The following is an 18,691-nucleotide window of genomic DNA, read 5'->3' as shown; positions in this document are numbered from 1 at the left end:
GAAAATTGAGGAAATCCCCCAACAGGCGTAATACTCAACAAAAACCAACAAGGCAAAGAATCTATGCGGCGGACGACCGCAGAGGTCACCCCGGTCGACCGTGCACAGAGCTGAAGATCACTGAGCTTAAAAACTGAGCGGCGGTCGACCGCAGAGGTCATCCGGTCGACCGCGACCAGAGCAGAAACCCCAGTGCTCAACTGAACGACCCACGGTCGACCGCCACGCCCACCGCGGTCGACCGCGCAGAGGGCAGACAGTCTCTGCCCTCCTGCACGCCCAACGGTCGACCGCCGCGTCCACCACGGTCGACCGTGAAGCAGACAGAAGCCCAGTAAGGGTTTCTGTCAGCTTCGAAAACAGTTACACTTGATGATTTCTTATGTTATTAAAATTCTAATATTTCTAATGTGTCATTTGGCAGAAAACAACAAATTTAAACATTTAAAATCTATCACCAAGATCCCAAACATATATAAACATGATTTAGATGTTTTTAAAACAGTAAAAACAGGATTAACTTTTGCTAAAAACGTTTTCAGATCTAGATCTCATTAATTAAAATTCGTTGGTGAGCTTTTAAAATCTGAAAAGTTTGATTCTCACATCATATGCCATAATGATCTGTTATCTATACATAAAATACGATTTAGGCCCAAAAAAACAGGATTAAAACACAAGTTTAAGCATGAAAACCAAAAGGGGTGAAGTTGGGCGAGATGTTACTCGCCTCTGATGAGAATAAAACCCTAGATCTGTAGGAGGATGATCCCTTTCGCTGAATCCCACCAAAAATCCGCTGAAAAACCCTTCGAAGCTCCTCCCAAATCACCAAAGAATGAAAACTAGGGTTTGAGGGGAGAGAGGGGGCTAGGGTTTCTGATTTCAGATGAAGAGAAGCCTCTCTTGGGTATAAATATATATATACTAACCCCACAAACCCGACTCGAAACCCGTTAAGACCCAAACCCAAAAAAACAATCTGCCTGTTGCGCGGTCGACCGCACAACAGGAAAAATATCTCCTGAGTGCCCGACTACTGTGCGGTCGACCGCCGCGCCCATCGCGGTCGACCGCGCAGCAGTAAAACTACCTGCTTTGGTTGTTTATCAACATGCTGACTATCCACATGATTTCTCTCACATAGAATCATTTGTTGGGTTCCCAAACACTGGTTATCACATTTATCTATAATATATATAATTATTTATCATAAAAGAATTATTTATCACTAACAATTCACATATATTCAATATACGTTGATTTTAGCCTCTACGAAATAGGGTAAAAAAAAACTAAAAATAGCCAAAAATCATGGATTATACCTCATGAAATTGTGAATTTAGCCCTTCGGGAAATTATTTGCATATAGGTTGAAACAACTAAAATTGGCCAATAATCATGGGTTATAACTCATTAAATTGTGAATTTTAGCCTCCGTGAAACTATTTACAAGTGGGTCAAAATGAATAAAATAGCCAATATTTTTGGATTATATAACTCATGAAATCCTAAATTTAGGCCTCCGGAAAATTATTTGCAAAAAAGTTAAAAAACAAGAAATGGACAAAATATGTTGATTATAGCTCATAAATTCGTGAATTTTAGCATCCGGGAAATTATTTGTCAACGGGTCAAAATGACTAAAAAAGCCAAAAATCATGAGTCGTACAGCTCATGAAATCTTGAGTTTCAACCTTTGAAATTGTTTGCCAGAAGGATGAAATTACAAAAATAGCTAAAAATTATGTGTTAAAAAGCTAATGTGAACATGGGTTTTGGTCTTTAAGAACTTATTTGCTAAATGTGAATTGTTTAGTTAATGAGAGTACCATACTGTTCCAATCAATGGATCATATAGTTTAAGCAGTTTCTGTACATTTCTCATCCCTCCGTGAACAATACAGCCTGTTCCCTTAGTATGCACATCATGGGCCGGAAAAGGCTCTCTTGCTAGGCCATTATCCATTCATAGCCGAAATACGAATTGGGCTTTAAAAGTTTCCGGGAAGAGAGAGAGAATAGCCCAACCACGTGTTAGGCGCTGGAGCCAAAGGAATAAGAAGATGATCACGCGCGTGCTTCCTCTCCTCATACACTCCTTCCCAATTTATCTCCCAAACGAACACAATGGCCATGGCTTCTTTCACTTCCACTGCCTCTCCTCTCTCCCTCTCCCATCCCTACGCAACTCCTACTCGATCCAGATCCCCAATCCGTGCCGTGCCGCCAAGCTGCGCAAACGGTGGGTGGTGGCGGCGGTGGCTGGGTGAGCTAAACTTCTCTCCTCATCTCGTGTTCATCTTCGTCGTCGGTCGTCTCTCTCCTGGCTGCTCGTCGTCGTATGTTTATGTGACGGGGAGTACCCCGCCATTTTATCAAACACAATGGGCGTTCAGCCTTCTTATTGCTGCTTGCAGGCTGCGGACAGGCCCTAAGGAGAAACTTGCGAGGAGCATCGTGACGACGGCGCTGGCTGCGCGTCGCGTCATCAGCTGGGCGGGGTGTAGTGGAGCGTGGCCTGCGGTTGCGGGAGCTTTGCAAGCAAGGTTCGGAAGCCCAGACGCAGGGGGTGGAGTTCGGGATTGGATCCGCTGCTCAGTTTGGTTCCGCAGATCTCAAGTCCGCTTCTTTAACCCCCACCCACCACCCCTTATATGCTCTCTTGATTTATGGTTTAGTTTGTGACTTTTTTTTTGGAGCAGGAAGGCTGTGCATGTCAATGAGAATTTCAGGTGAGTTCTGTCTGTTTTCTTCCATCTTTGATCTTTATTAAATCTGGTAATATCAACAAGATGGAGGGGAAATGTCTCGTTTGTTATCATTTTTAATTCAAGGAAATAGAAACCTATATGCTATTCCCATTTTGCACATTGGCATTATAACATGAAACACACACATATGTGGGCGGCAAAAGAGTAGGGGGTTCTGGTAACGAAGAATAAGAAAAGGAAAGGATAAGGGAGAGGATGAGGAGGGAGGGGGGGGAGGGGAATGTTGATGGAGATAAACTAGAGGGGACGAGGCGAAAAAGGCGGAAGATAGCCAAGGAGTAGAGGGAGGGAGGGAGGGGATTTGGTTTGGAGAGTTGGGGGTTGTTGAGGGGATTTTGTATGGAGAGAATGGAGAAGACTTTGTTGGAGAAGCGTATGATGGTGGATGAGTACCTAGGATCGTATGATGGTGTATGAGTACCAAGGATTCTGGCGAGGTGTGTCTTGGGCATTTTGTAAATGGACAAATTTTCAAAATAGTCCCATTTTGAAAACTTATCATAAAAAACGACCTCATTTGAAAATAATTGTCAAAATCGACCCAGTTTCAGCTGTCGGGCTGAAACTGGGTCGGTTTTGACGAAAAAACTTTGAAACTTCACGGGACTTGAAGTCTCGTGAAGTTTAGCAGCTTAATTAAATGGCTGCTAAACTTCACGGGACTTCAAGTCCCGTGAAGTTTCAAAGTTTTTTTCGTCAAAACCGACCGACCCAGTTTCAGCCCGACAGCTGAAACTGGCGGCGGGGTTTTGACAATTATTTTTAAATGAGGTCGTTTTTTGGGAATTTTTTTGTAAATGGGACTGTTTTGAAAATTTGTCCTTTTGTAAATCCCTCCAAAGTTTAGGGTCTTTCATGCAAACCCCACAAAGTTTAATAAGGTTTTGTGAAATGTACCTCTAGGAGCAAAAGTGTTGTCTGTTGCTATAGTTTAGTGAGACTCCCCTTCATCTGCTATCTTGGACAGGTTTATATTTCATTGTAATGGCCAAATGGAAGGATATTTTTCATCTTTCGACTCAGTAAGGCTTGACTTGCCAATTATCTGATTATACTCCTATCATGAAACTGGCGGGGTTTTGACAATTATTTTTAAATGAGGTCGTTTTTTGGGAATTTTTTTGTAAATGGGACTGTTTTGAAAATTTGTCCTTTTGTAAATCCCTCCAAAGTTTAGGGTCTTTCATGCAAACCCCACAAAGTTTAATAAGGTTTTGTGAAATGTACCTCTAGGAGCAAAAGTGTTGTCTGTTGCTATAGTTTAGTGAGACTCCCCTTCATCTGCTATCTTGGACAGGTTTATATTTCATTGTAATGGCCAAATGGAAGGATATTTTTCATCTTTCGACTCAGTAAGGCTTGACTTGCCAATTATCTGATTATACTCCTATCATACTGCATCCAAACCCTGAATGATATTTTATGAAATTGTTCCATTTTGAAAAAGATGTGGTTACAGGATGAACGGATTTTGGAATCTATGGCTTAAACATGAAAAGGTTGTCAGATTCATGTTGTCACGACCCTGCCTCGCGACCCCATTGACGCGATATCAGCCCTTGGAGCCAATGTGTGCAGCACGTTATTTGGCTCAATCCACTACAAACATTGGCTAACCAATGTTGCTCTTGACTCCCAGGACTTATATTATAAACTCATCCATATCACTGTATCCTTATATTATAAACTCATCCATATCACTGTATCCATCTGATGTAGTCTGATACCCATTTAGTTGCACATGGGGGATTCATGAGAATACAAATTGGGTTGGTTTCAAGGATAGGTCATGAGAGTCAAGTGAAACATTATTGGCTAGCCATTTTTGGCAATGGGATGAGCCAACAACGTGTTGCATTCACTTGATCCCAGGACTTATATTGCCCCAGCGGGCTTGCAGGCCTTGAGCATGACGTATGCAATAACGAGAATTATAGGCAACTAAAGGCACCTGAGTGAAGATATTTAATCTTGAGTCAAGAATTATTTTCGTCGCGCTAGAGAGTCTAAAGTTAAATTACTATAGAATTTCTGAAGTATTTTGGGGAACAAAGAAACTTATCTGAAGCAGAGAGAGAGAGTCAATGAACAGTATGGGGTGAATGTCATGCTTAAGCAAGAGGAAATTTTATGGTGTTAGGGGTCTTGAGTCCATTGACTGAAAGAGGGGTTTTCTTTCTTTCTTTCTTTCCATCTCTTCTGGATGATAGAAAGAGGGAAATTCCTATACTGCGAGTTTTCTTAAGATGGGAAATTGCACTGTTTCTTCATTTCTAGTTGAGCAAGGGATCTCTAGTCATTCGGAAGTGGAATGTGCTATCATGGTGCTTTTAAAGAGTATTGTAGCCAAAGAAAGTAAACACGGAATTGACCTAAATGGCATTATGTCTAATTGCTGGAGAAGTATCATGTTCTGACATCCCTTGTCCATGTCTGAATCACTGGGGCTAGTGGCATGCAAACTAATAATTTATCTTTGTGCTCTTCATTTGTTATATGCTCGCAATTATGAGAGTCTGATACACAATGTTTGTAAATTATATTTGATGCATCTTGATGCATGCAACTGGAGTAATTGGACTTCACTTGATGCAGTCTCAAAACCACTAAAGTAGTAACCACGTAACAACTTTTGAACTAGTCTTTTTTTTCTCTAACAATTTTTTTTTTTTCACAGACGAGCTAACTTTACATCTGCTGATATGAGAGAATCCGATTTTAGTGGCTCCACATTCAATGGTGCTTATCTAGAGAAGGCTGTTGCATATAAGGCAAACTTTTCTGGTAAATAGCTTTTATTGGTATATTCTTTGCATAAGTACTCTGTTCCTTGTGTTTTGATATTAGGCATATAGTCCAAATGGCATCTTGCCATTTTTTTCTCTTACAAGGCGATAACATCATCATTTGGGGTTAGAATTAGATATGTGATTATAAACACACACACACACACATAGTTATCTATGATGCATGATGTTCATGAGATATGCTTAATCGTGTACAAAGTTAGTCTACTATTAAATTGTACCGCGTAGGAGCCACAATATATAACATAGTAATGTAATTATCAAGGAATAGAAAATGAAACTACACATAACGAAGAAAGAGAGATCTCAATAGAGGTAAAGTTTGTATCATGTCAATGAAACTACATGGTGGCGAGAAATTGAGAAGCTGTAGTTTGGCCTCAATTAAAAAATGCTCATAAAAAGAATGAAACAAATGCTTTGTAGGGCTCTCTTATGTAATAAGAGAGCAACTAGCAAGTTGCCTAGATCTGCATTGTGCATGAGACAATTCTCGATTTTCACGGGCACCCACAGATTTTTATCACTTTTGTATGTTTCGACCCAGTGACAAATAAGTATATGTCCTTCAAAATTCAGGATTTTTGTAGACTATAACCGACAATTTTTGTTCATGTTTGTCCATTCTGACCCAATGGTTCAAAATTCTTGATTTTTATGGGCTATAACCCATGTTTTTCTGTTCATTTTTTTTTCAACTCAATGACATGTAGTTCAAAGTTTGTGATTTCCATGGGCCATAAGCTGCAATTGTTATCTATTTTTCGCTGTTTCGACCCGATGACAATTAAGTATGCGTACTTTAAATTTTTGGATCATCATAGGTTATAACTCGCATGTTTATTTTTTGTCCATTTCAATCTTTTGGCAATTAAGCACACATAGTTCAAGATTTGCGATTTCATGGGGTAGAACCCATGATTTTTTTGTTAATGTTCGTTTCGATGCAATGGTGATAAAATATGCATACTTTAAAATTCTCGATCTTCATGGGCTATAATCCATAATTTTTATCATTTTCATCTGTTTTGATAAACAACCGAATGGAAATTAAGGACATGTACATAAAAATTTAGGATTTTCATAGGCTATAACCCATAATTTTTATTAATTTTAGTCAATTTCGACCCGATGACAATTAAGTACGCATAGGTCAAAAGTCTAAATGTTCATGGGCTTTAATCCATGATTTTTGTTCATTTTTATTTGTTTAACTCAATGATGAATAGCTCAAAATTTGTGATTTTCATGAGTTATAGTTCACAATTTTGTCCTTTTTAATCTGTTTCGACTAAACTGACAATTAGTTGTGTTCACTTTAAAATTTGTAACTTTCATGAGTTATAAACCGTGATTTTTATTAATACTTGTGTATTTCATCAACCTTAAAGCAGTTTAATACATGTAGTTCAGAATTTGTGATTCATAGAACCACTATTTTTGTCTGTTAATGTTTGTTTCGACCCAATGGCGATAAAATGGCTATTTCAAAATTCTTGATTTTCAAAATCAAGGGTTATAACCTGTGATCTTTTTTTTGGCCGTTTTGACCCAGCGACAATTAAGTACTTCAAAATTCAGGATTTTTGTAGGTTGTAAATGACGACTTCTGATCATTGTTTTCAATTTGAACTTAATGGCAATTAAGCACACTGAGTTCAAAATTCTAAATTTTATAGGCTAACCCACGATTTTTGTTCATTTTCATGTGTTCTGACTCAATGTCTCGTAGTTCAAAATTTGTCTTTCATGGGCTATAACCTATAAGCTACAATTTTTTCCATTTTTGTTTGTTTCGACCCAATGACAATTAAGCACATTTACTTCGAAATTCGCCATCTCCACAAGTTATAAACCAAGATTTTTATACATCTTTGCCTCTTTCAGCCTAAAGACAATTAAGTACACGTAGTTCAAAATTCGTCATTTCATTGGTGATTGACCATGTTTTATCCATTATTGTCAATTTTCTGACTGAATGGTGATAAAGTATGTGTATTTCAAAATTCTCGATTTTCATGAGCTCTAAGCTACGATGTTTTATTGTTTTTGTTCGTTTCAATCAAATGAGAATTAAGTATGTTTACTTTAAAATTCTAGATTCTCATATGCGCATTTTTGTCCATTTGGACCCAATGGCAATTAAGTACGCTTAGTTCAAAATTCCTAATTTTCATGGACTATATAGCCCATGTTTTTTTTTTTCATTTTATCCATTTTGACTCAATAGCACATAGTTCAATATTTGCAATTGTCATGGACTATAACCAACAATTTTTGTCCGTTTCAACCCAAAGATGCATGGGTGTGTACGTAGACACAGAAGGTTATTTGTCAAGGCAAACTAACTTACTTTGGTAATAGAGACCTATGTCTCAAAGCTATTGTGTTCTTAGGTGTGAATATCTGTGACTGGAAATTCACATTGCTTATCTTTTACGTGCCTAGGCTAGAAGGCAACAAAATAATTTGCAACAAAATAATTTATCTTAAGGTTGATGGAAGTTTGAGTAATCCGTTGGTGTTCACATTTTGCATATCCATCAAGTAGTTCTGCATTATAGGATATGGATGCCACCTCTCTTGAAGCTCTATTATAAATGTGCAAATCAATGCTTTCACCTGATTTATTGTTTGCTAAATGCAGGTGCTGATTTGAGTGATACATTGATGGATCGCATGGTAATGATATAATCTTTTTGTAGCATGGCTCCTAAACACACACTTCTGGTCATATATTCCTAATGTTATAGGTAAACCCTTCCATGTAGTATCGGATGCATTGATTTAGGCTGGTATATGAAAATTTTAAAACTAAACAGAAATGAAAAAATATGTGAACCGAAGAAGCTTGAGCATCATTTATTTGGCTAGTCCAGGTCTATAGGATAGCAGGTAAAGTGGTAAACATGGTCCACTAGGGATTCTAGTTTGGAGTCAATTCATGGCTCATGCTAATCCTATCATCTTTCTCTCCCATTTCCTTCAAACAAGTCAGACCAAAAGCATAGTTGGGATGCACTGGACTCTATTTTTGTCATTGTTGATATGTGATAACCGAAATTTATTTTATGTACCATAGACGTGCACTCTAAATGGCAGTGAGATTTTTTATGATACTCTCTTTACTGTTACTTGGCTTTTTGAGTGCTTAAGCAACAACCTTTGGGATTTCATCTTATCTTCTAGGTATTCTTACTAACTTCTTTCCTCTCAAACAGCACAGAATTTATCTCATTTGCGAGTTGGATGTTAAATTATTCTTGATCATGTTATTCATGGTGAAATCTAAATGCTTCTGACTAGGTTCTTAATGAAGCTAATCTCACAAATGCCGTACTTGTGAGATCAGTTCTGACCCGCAGTGATCTTGGTGGTGCGATCATTGAAGGTGCTGATTTCAGTGATGCCGTTTTGGACCTCTCCCAGAAACAAGTAAATCTGTAGGCTGTCTTAATTTGTTGTTGGAACTTTCATGCCTACCACTTCTTTCTACATCTCCAGCATTCTATATGATATTATTTTTGCTTTGAAACTTCAGGCATTGTGCAAGTATGCAAATGGGACAAACTCAATAACGGGAGTTGACACTAGAAAGAGTCTTGGATGTGGAAACACCCGACGTAATGCATATGGAAGCCCTTCATCCCCACTCTTGAGTGCACCACCTCAGAAGCTTCTTGATCGAGACGGATTCTGTGATTCAGCAACTGGTCTTTGTGAAGCAAACTAGAACAATATATTTATATGAGCAGTTTGTATACATAGAGTGGAAGAGGAGGAAACATGAACTACAGTTGACAGCTATTGTAATTATTATGTCTTTTGAACTTTTCATGGGATCCATTAGAGTAGAGTCCTTCAAATTTTTACATTATGATCACACATTGTTTTAAGTGTGAATGTATAGTTAGTAATTTTCGCACACAGCAAGATTAATGTAACACTGTATTGTTAGCTATAGTCAGGATCATGCATACTTGGAGATACAAGAGAACCGTGAGTGCCATCAAATGGGCGTTACCCGCTCCTACAGCTTTCTGTCTACTGCAGATCATTTCTTGCGATCTCGTTTGTGGTCTTTAGGCCATACCTTTGTGGTTATCAGTTTGGACTTGAACATATTTAGTTAGTCATCTAGGCTTTTCAACTATTAGTACAGTGTTATTGTCTCTCCTGCGGCTCCAGCAAAGTGAATCCTTTCTCCATCCATCTCCATTGTACTCCCTCCTCGTACTCCTCTCCTGAAACTTAATCTCCGTCATCAGCGTTACTCTTGTCAGCAAGGTTCACTCCTCTGGCTCCCTTTGCTTTTCTCCCTAAATAATTGAAGAACTTGCCGAACAAGTTATAAACTCTAAACGAGTTATGAACTCTAAGAAAGAGTTGATTTAAGAAAAGAAAACAAATCATTTTCAGCCAAAGAACCGATCTCAAGAGAAATAACCGAGATGGGTTCACAAAAGCAAGTCAAAAGCTCCACAAATGCTTTAAAAGCTCTCCCCAAAAGCTAAGGATCTCCAAAGAGCTCTCCCAAAAATTCCCCCTCCCTTTTTCAGTTGAGATCTCAGCTATTTATAGGCTTTAAGAGGGGCTCCATCATATGGTTCCCACTAAGTGTAAAAACGGTTTTGAGACCGTTCAAGTTAATCTAACGCGAGGTTCGCATTTGGGCTTGAGCCTCGCGTTTAACTTATGAAACGCGGAGCTCACCTCCGCGTTTGTCTTCTGAAATGCGAGGGTGAGCTCCACGTTTTGAGATTGTGACACGGGGGTGAGCTTCGCGTTTTGAGGTTGTAACGCGAGGGTGACCCTCGCGTTTAACCTTGAAGAGATTGTCAAATTATAATCTCTTTTTCGAATACTGCAAAGATCGTCATATTGTAATCCTTGCATTTGGCTCTTTGAAATGTGAGTCGTTAGATTGTAACTCTCGTCGGTTGATGTGAAAGTCGTCAGATTGTAACTCTCATCATCAAATTGTTGATGTGAGAGTCGTCAGATTGTAGCTTCCATCATCAGATTGTTGATGTGAGAGTTATCAGATTGTGACTCTCGTCGGTTAATGTGAAAGTCGTTAGATTGTAACTTCCATCATCAGATTGTTGATGTGGGAGTCGTCAAATTGTATCTCTCATCATCAATACTTCATGAGGATCAACTATTTACAGTAATTTTTAGACAGCCTACACAAAGAAATGCGCATATACCTCGATCCGGTAGCGCACACATATAAACACAACGGGTACGCACACAATGTGTTGTCAAAATAGAAGTTAGCACATAGATACTGATGAACAACGGAGTCACGTACCATATATTTCAACATTCAAGGCATACTTCAACATCCAAAACATATTTCAAGCATTGCCGAGAGCCCAGAGATTCCAGTCACCCTCACGCCTAATCACACCTAATCTGCATGCAGGCAGGTTTGCTGCCTCATTTTATTAGATTAAGAAAACTTCCATTGCAACACTGTAGTCCCCTGGAGATCACAATACGTCTTGCTATGAACGTAGACACCAACATTATAATACAACTTACCGGCATCACAGATTATTCAAACATGTATTAATTATTTAGTGTAATTTACTTGATTCTCTTCAAGTAAGTACATTATAATCATCTATTTCACCTTCGTAGTACTCTGCAAAACAAAAAGTTCCATGCCACGTTTTCCTCTAAAAGGAAATATACCAACATCATAAAACAACTTGCAGCTATCCTCAAGCTTTCGTTCCCATATACTGCTCTATTACTCACTCCATTTGCCAACTCCATGATTCGATTTTCCTCATCCTGTGATCCAAACAACTACTTCTAAAACTATGAAGTATGGACTAAAGACACACCTTCGTTTCATCAAATTCCTCACTTGAATCACCAAATTTACCATGGACTAAAAGCACACCTTCAAATCCTTTCCTAATCCTCTTTTCTCATCCTCAAGGATCCATTCGCCTTACTACATAAGATTACATTCTCCTTTTGCAGCTGTCAACAATAGTTTATAACTACATAAAAGAGAAACAAAATTCCATATTCGAATCCCTATACACCCACTCTGCGTGTGGCAGCTGTCAACGAATGAGCTCTGGAAAATATTGTTTATCGACACCATACTGAATTCCAGCAACTCCTACATGCTAACATATCTAGTATAACTCAGATGCACTTTTTGCAATGAGGAGAAGGTTCAATAATTGCAATCTCATAGACTATAACCTATGATTTTTGTCTGTGACTGTCTGTTTCAACAAAATGGCGGTGAACTACGCATATTTCAAAATTTTGATTTTTATAGACTATAATCCATAACTTCTTATTATTTTTGATAGTTCTAACCCAACAACAATTAAGCATATGTACATCAAATTTGCAATTGAATAACCCTTAAAAGAGGAAATTTTACCAGAACACCACAGAAAACCTATCATCTGCCAATCTTTCATGGCAGGATGATAACAAGTATAATAGAATCACTCCAAAACAGAGATAAAACGATATATTAAATTGCATATAAAGACTAGACACTTCTGCACACTGAACTAGTTGGACGAGATCCTCCAACAACTACTTTATATAATATGTTCACGATAATTTTAGTTATAACAGGCAACCACATTTACATAAATAAGAACATAAAATATAGCTACCTTTCCATCACTTAGGAGTCTGCAATAGTACTATAATTAGGCGCTGTATCCATGCAGTAGGGGGCTCCATTTCGCGGAGTTATAGCTCCCACAGGCACTAATGCACGCCTCTTCCATTGTCTTCAAAGAGATGGCCTTGTTGCAAATGTTTGCAAATGCCCGCATGTGTTTCATACCGTACTGAGTGAGTGATCCACAGTGAGATTCAAACACTCGAACCTGCAGTACAAATTTGATCAGATGAAAAGAAGGAAAACGCTACAATATCTAGAAAGTAAAAAAAGAGAAACCAGTGCTCAAAACCAAGCACATGTTGTAAGGCGAAGTATATAGAGAAAGGTCGAGTGCTGCTCCACTGTTTCATTTTGTGGTTTGAATAAGAAAAATGCTTGATAACCAAATACTACTAGATTGTTCAAGACGCATATTTAATAAATTTAAGTAAATAAATAAAGTTCCAGAGCATAAAAATGATGATGGTACCATTGATTTCAAACAACTCCAATCATCAACAAGTGGAAGACTATGAGGTCTTGCAGCAGTAATAATAGACGGACCCCTTTCTGCTCCGAAAATGAGCTTTGCAATAAAATCAATGCTGCTATCAAGATGAGCTCTGTGCACCATTTTGTCCGTAATCTCTTTGAGAACTTTTGCCTTATCTTTCGATTTCTCATCCAGCTGTTGATACTGGGAAACAAGCAAAGATGTAGAGAGTAACCAGATCAGCCCATTCCATCTAAACAAGCACCAAACCTGAAAATCACAAGGATAAGAAGGTCGGGGCTACCCAGCGCCAAAGGAAGAGGAGATCGGCATCCCGCTGGTTGACGGCTCCTCGGATGTTGCTGGGGAGCTGAGGACGAAGGACGGCGTTGTCGGAGACGTTGGCATTGGAGGGATCAAAGCCTTGGTAGAGGTACAGCTTCTCCGACTTTATGCCCTTGCTCCCGTACTCCATCACGTGGGACCCAGCATTGTAGGTGTTGAAGTTGGATGTCCTCTCCTTCACCTTCTCGTATTGCATTTTCACCGTCTCCTTCTTCAGATTGTGGTTCTCGCTGCACCAACAATACCAACATTGTTACACAAACAACCACACCGCCCCCAATCAGAACAACAGAAGAGCGCTTTTCATATTGGCCCCTGGGACTGGCCCAGTACTCATGTCCTGCGCCTGCCCTCAAAACATACTTCTGGGTAGGCATTTTTCTTCCAGATTTGTTTTTAGTAAATTATTTTTAGCACAGTGAGTCAAACTCTACACTTGTTGCCACAAGGCCCACAACGCAGTTAAATGCTCCATCTCGTTTTTAAACAGAGGGAGATAGTAGGGCAAACTAATTGAAGTGGTATCAAACCATTGACTTGACTGGATGTTACGATAGACGACGTAGTAGTAACGGAGAATATATATATAGATAGATAGATAGGAGAACCTGTCTTCCATCCAAGAAACGCTGTACAAATCACCGAGACAAGTAATGTATTCAGGAGGTGGAGGGGGATCCATTCCCGGACAGTAAGTTCCCCAGCTGCTCTCCTCCGCATTTGAGGCTGTAGTCACATATATATCCAGGTCTTCCGGCATTATTCCCTCAAATATACTCCCGCTCTCACATGCTTCCACATACACAACCTGTTAATTTGAGTTAGCATTCTAATCTTAGTTTCAGTTTCAATTTCACATTTCAAATTTATACTGCCCGCCGCCCAATTGATTGAAACGGTGACTAAAACGACTAGTTGGGTTGGGGAGGCGGGAAATACCATCTCTTTATAGCTCTTTGCAGCATGCTTCTTCTTCAAAACCTCGATAAATTCAGCCGCGTAGAGGAACGGCGGGTTGGGCATTCCTATATAATAAAGTAACAAGGTAATGTTAACCCAAAAACATATATATTAAACTGGCTAATTCTTGTGGAAACTAGAGAGAGGAAACCCAAGCTAACCAAGAACACCGGGGCCGCCATGATCAGAGTAGTAAACAAAGATGTGATCATTGGGTTTGCTATCCACCACCTTCCCACTCCCACCTCCTTCGACTGCTGTCTTGTTACCCAGAAGGACTGCATACAGGTTCTTCGCCGTCACTTGCGCACCCGTATAGTCCTACATAGCAATCATTTTCCCCCACAGAAACGCACGAATCAAAATTCATTGGTCAAAAAGTGATTAAGCGCTGCCATGCCCGCTAGCTGTTTGGTTAAAAACAAAAACAAAAAAAAAAGGGAAGAGTAACAGACACCGGGACACTTATATATAATTGATTGATTGATTGGATTGCAAGAATAGTAGAAATTACTTTAGGGACTCCCTTGTACACATCTTGGCCGCTGGGGTGATTGATGATAACGCCCGGCCTGGGATTGAGAGGGTTGTCAGCCACGTCATCATACATGAACACCACGATGTTTTCCTCTTTCAGCCCTCCCTTCCTCAACACCTGGTATGCGTGACATACATCCGCCTGCCCCCCAACCCAATTTAGTTTGCTAATAATAATTTATGAAAGTTCGAATCGATTAACTGAACATAAGTAATATCCGCACCTGGTGGCGATAGTTACCGTAGCCGTTAGAGCCCGCAACAAGAACAGCCCACCTTGTTCCGGTGATATCGGCCTCCTCCGTGGGCATCAGGATCTCTGGGCCCCATTCCCTTCCCCAACACATATTGACATTTAGAACAGAAATCAGTAGCACAAATAAGAAGAAGATGATGAATCTGATTGCCATTGTGATTCCGAAATTGCTGAGGAAAATTCAAATTGCGGCCAAGGGGGAGGGGGTTAGGGTTTGAAAGAGAGAGAAGGGGCTGAATTTTGAAGGAGAAATGGAGGGCGCCGTCTGGGAGACTTGGACTCGTGTCACTGTGCCATGCTGCCGAGGGACACGTGCCCCTCACCCTACGTCGGACTTCTTTATCGTATTAATTAGGGGCGGGCTTGCCGCTTTCTCCCGATTCTCTACTCTCTTCTTCCCAACTAATATTAATTAATTTTAAATTAATTAATTGGTGGGGAATTAGGATTTGCCGTTCATCGTTTTAGGAAGGGGCGGGGCGGGGCAGAGAGAGAGAGAGAGAGGGGACAATGCTCACCGCTCTCCTCACCCAGTCCTCGTGTACGGCGGTGGTCCCACCCCTTCTTAGCCGGAAGAGAAAAAAAGGAGGCGGCGGAGATGACCACACTTTCGTGAAGGAGAGTGCCGAGCAGTGACCGTCTGCCCGCTCTCATCTCGCTTTTTGGGCTTTATAATTCTTTGGGGTTGGTAGCGCCCTTAAGTTCTTAGGCTATTTGTAAATGTGCCCCTTACTTTATCGGTTGTTTTAAAAATACCCTCAAAACAAATAAGTAATAATTTTGATAAGCAAATTTATAACCTGCAATATAAAAATATCAAAAAATGTCTAAAATTTCAGCACCAAGCTGATGATTTGTTAATTTTAAGGATTTTTCACAAAGTCGATGATCTTCATGGATAATTTTATAAATACTAAAATTAAAGGGATACTTTTGCAAATATCCTTAACTTAAGAGCCTAACAGGTATATAAGCAAATAACCCTAATTTCCTTCCATTAGAGTCGTAAAGGGGCCTTTCAACATAAAACAAGCCTTGCTTTCTTCCTTTGTTTGTTACCCAAATTTAACAATTGAATCAAGTCTTCTGGCCTAATACACCTCCTTTTCCTTTCCTTTCTGTTCTTTTTTGGAAGAATATATATGTGACTTGCAAGCATTCATATAAACAGCTTAACCATGACGTTTCTGGTTGTTAGAGGCATTTTTGAGTAAAACATACAACAACAGGAAAGACTCATCACTGCGAGACAAATTTAATTTATATTGTCATCATCCTTTGGCGGAGCAACAGCATTATTAGCGAGGGGGGAAAAAGGAAAGAAGAAATATTTGACGAAGAGAAAACGTGATAATTTCAGTTCAAAAAATAGCTACTCCTAGATCCCTTTATGGTGTGGACCTATGAACTTGAGATTTATATTGGTAAATGGGGCAGACCCTCTCCCTTAAAATTAAAAAAGAACTCGAAAATAGGCCAAAACTAGTAAGCGCCATCCGTAGGTCTCTTCCACCCGGCCTCAGCCCACGACTTCCACTCATAACTTTCATCCCATAAAATGAGTTATATTAAAACTTACAAAAGAGTTGAAAATGGCTAAAAGGCCAAGTTGCCTTAAAACTGACACTGTTTTATCACTCTAGTATAAAAACTGACATCGGCGACGTTCTAGTCTAGAAACTTATAAATACAGCGACAAGTAGGTCTATTCGGCTGAAAACTTAAATTTTCTATTAGTTTAAGCAAAAAATTAAGAGATTGTTACATATTGGAGCTTAATCTCTCATACTTTTTAGATTTACCCCCTTCAAATTTTAAGGTTTGTATTAAAAAAACTCCTATATGCCTCCCTACCCACCATCTTCTCCCTCCTCCTTCTCACCATCTCCTTCATTCTTTTCTCCTCTACATCCTCAACCTCATAGCACCCCCCACCCCCACCCCCCGCGGCGCCCCACCTTTCTTTCACTCTCTCCACTTCCCTTGTCGTATCTCCACCCTTACCTTCTTATCTCCCATTCTCCCTCTTTCTTCTTCATATTCTCAGCTTTCTCTAATCTCTCTCACTCATTCTCTCTCCTATCTTATTTCTCTCATTCTCCTTTCCACCATCTTCTTCTAATACTTCAAGTAAAATATTTATTCTTAGGTCTCAGAGAGAAAGAGAAGGAGATTGAATTTTTTAGTAGAATATTTAATATTGGAAATTGGGAGTGGGTGGAGCAATGAGGGAGAGGGAATGGGAGGGAGGAACAATGAGTGGGAGAGTGACAGAGGAGGAGGGGGAGAGAGTAAGAGAGAGGAAGGGACGTTAGGATTGGGAGGAGAAGAGAATGGAGTTTGAAAAGGAGAAGATAAGAGTGAGGATATGAGAAAGGAGACAAAAAGAGTGGAAGAGATGAGGAAAAGTCGGAACATGAAGGAGAAGAGAAAAAAATGATAGGAAGGATGAGGAAGCAGATGGTGGAAAGGAAGGGCTTTCTACAAACTTCATAGTAGGGGATTGAGTGGTTAATCTAAAAAACAGGAGAGATTGAAGGGTTTATATGAAAAAATCTATTAGTTTTTTACTTAAAAATTACCTCCGACAATGGATAAACCTACTTATTGTCGTATTTGTGAGTTTTTAAGCTAGAGTGTCGTTGGTGTTAGTTTTTAGCCTAGAATGGTAAAGCGGTATTAGTTTTAAGGTTTTTAGCCTAGAGTGGTAAAGTGGCATTAGTTTTAAAGTCAATCTAGTATTTTAGCTGAGTTGAAATATAAGACAATTGATGTAGACTATAAATAGTTTCCTTTTCACACAAAATAATAATAATAATAATAATAAAAGGGAAAAACGTGGCTAGAAATAGTGTAATTACTAATCCATTTTTATGTAGTGTGAAATTTTAATTTTTTGTATTTAAAAATGATTGATCATAAGACTCATTAGAGACCAAGTAAAAAAACATTGGCTATAAGTGCAAGCCCTTAGGAGGGGTGAAAAGGGTTGCTATCATATTTCCCTAAAAATAAGGAATAAATAGAAAAATAAATATAGTAAAAGTGAAAAATAACCAGCTAATAATAAGCAAAATTTTATATTAGTTCGGACAACAATTTTATGTCCAATTTTCCTTTTTACAATGGGGCTTCCTCATTACGTCAAGAGTTCTCCTAAACCAGAACCCGATTCAATAGGCTTACATCGACCGTGAAATCTATCTGAAAATAGTTATCTAACCTAACTCTCCACAATGAGTACCTAGCCCTAGCTAGTACCAACCCTTAAGTAATACCGATGAGGAAGCACCGCGACTTAGGTATGTCGTAAACCCTCAATTAACACCAGTTTAGTATGCCATAAAAGTAAAGCTTGAAAGAAACTACTAAATATAATTTAAGCACAGAATCAGCAAGATCTTATAGTCCTTTTAACTAGTAAATTGTTCTTCAAAATATTAACCCAAGGCAACTCCTCTTGCTACGATGATCTGGAGATATTGAGCATGACTAGAAAGAGTTTGATGAGGCTTCAAGGGTTGGAATTTCAATACAAACTTCTTCTCACAAACCCTAAAAATTTTATCTTCAAGTTCTCTCCAAAAGCTCTCTTCTCAAACCTTAGAATTCTTTTTAAATATTATCTCTGTTAATCTTATATAGCCTTTAATAAATTAGGAAAGAGATATCAAACCATAGTAGAAGTTGGAGATAAAAGAGATCAACGAACGATTGTGATTAAGTCTTGAAATCTGTAAATTCTCGTTGTCACCATCAATGGTCCCTCACGACCATCGATGAGTCCCTAAGCACCATCGATATGTGTCTATAAATCATCAAAGGTTTGATTTCATGTTGTAGGTTGTCTAAAAATTACTGCAAATA

At 39.1% G+C, this 18,691-nt stretch overlaps 2 protein-coding genes across 2 annotated transcripts; one reads left to right on the top strand and one right to left on the bottom strand.

The window, feature by feature from the left end:
- Positions 2,131 to 9,544, top strand: LOC109821584 (thylakoid lumenal protein TL20.3, chloroplastic). Its single transcript, XM_020387760.1, has 7 exons — positions 2,131 to 2,245; positions 2,550 to 2,622; positions 2,706 to 2,735; positions 5,452 to 5,558; positions 8,229 to 8,263; positions 8,888 to 9,016; positions 9,123 to 9,544. The coding sequence occupies exons 1-7, from the start codon at positions 2,131 to 2,133 to the stop codon at positions 9,312 to 9,314; spliced, it is 681 nt and encodes a 226-aa protein (XP_020243349.1). The 3' UTR covers positions 9,315 to 9,544.
- On the bottom strand, positions 12,122 to 15,397 carry LOC109820171 (vacuolar-processing enzyme beta-isozyme 1). Its single transcript, XM_020386273.1, has 8 exons — positions 14,793 to 15,397; positions 14,546 to 14,710; positions 14,193 to 14,352; positions 14,011 to 14,096; positions 13,680 to 13,879; positions 13,031 to 13,301; positions 12,724 to 12,930; positions 12,122 to 12,459 (listed from the first exon to the last, which is right to left on the bottom strand). The coding sequence occupies exons 1-8, from the start codon at positions 14,976 to 14,978 to the stop codon at positions 12,277 to 12,279; spliced, it is 1,458 nt and encodes a 485-aa protein (XP_020241862.1). The 5' UTR covers positions 14,979 to 15,397; the 3' UTR covers positions 12,122 to 12,276.

The sequence above is a fragment of the Asparagus officinalis genome, chromosome 8, assembly GCF_001876935.1.
Source record: "Asparagus officinalis chromosome 8, Aspof.V1, whole genome shotgun sequence".
Lineage (NCBI taxonomy): Eukaryota > Viridiplantae > Streptophyta > Magnoliopsida > Asparagales > Asparagaceae > Asparagus > Asparagus officinalis.
The sequence above is the reverse complement of the archived record's forward strand: the minus strand, read 5'-3'. Positions and strand labels throughout refer to the sequence as shown.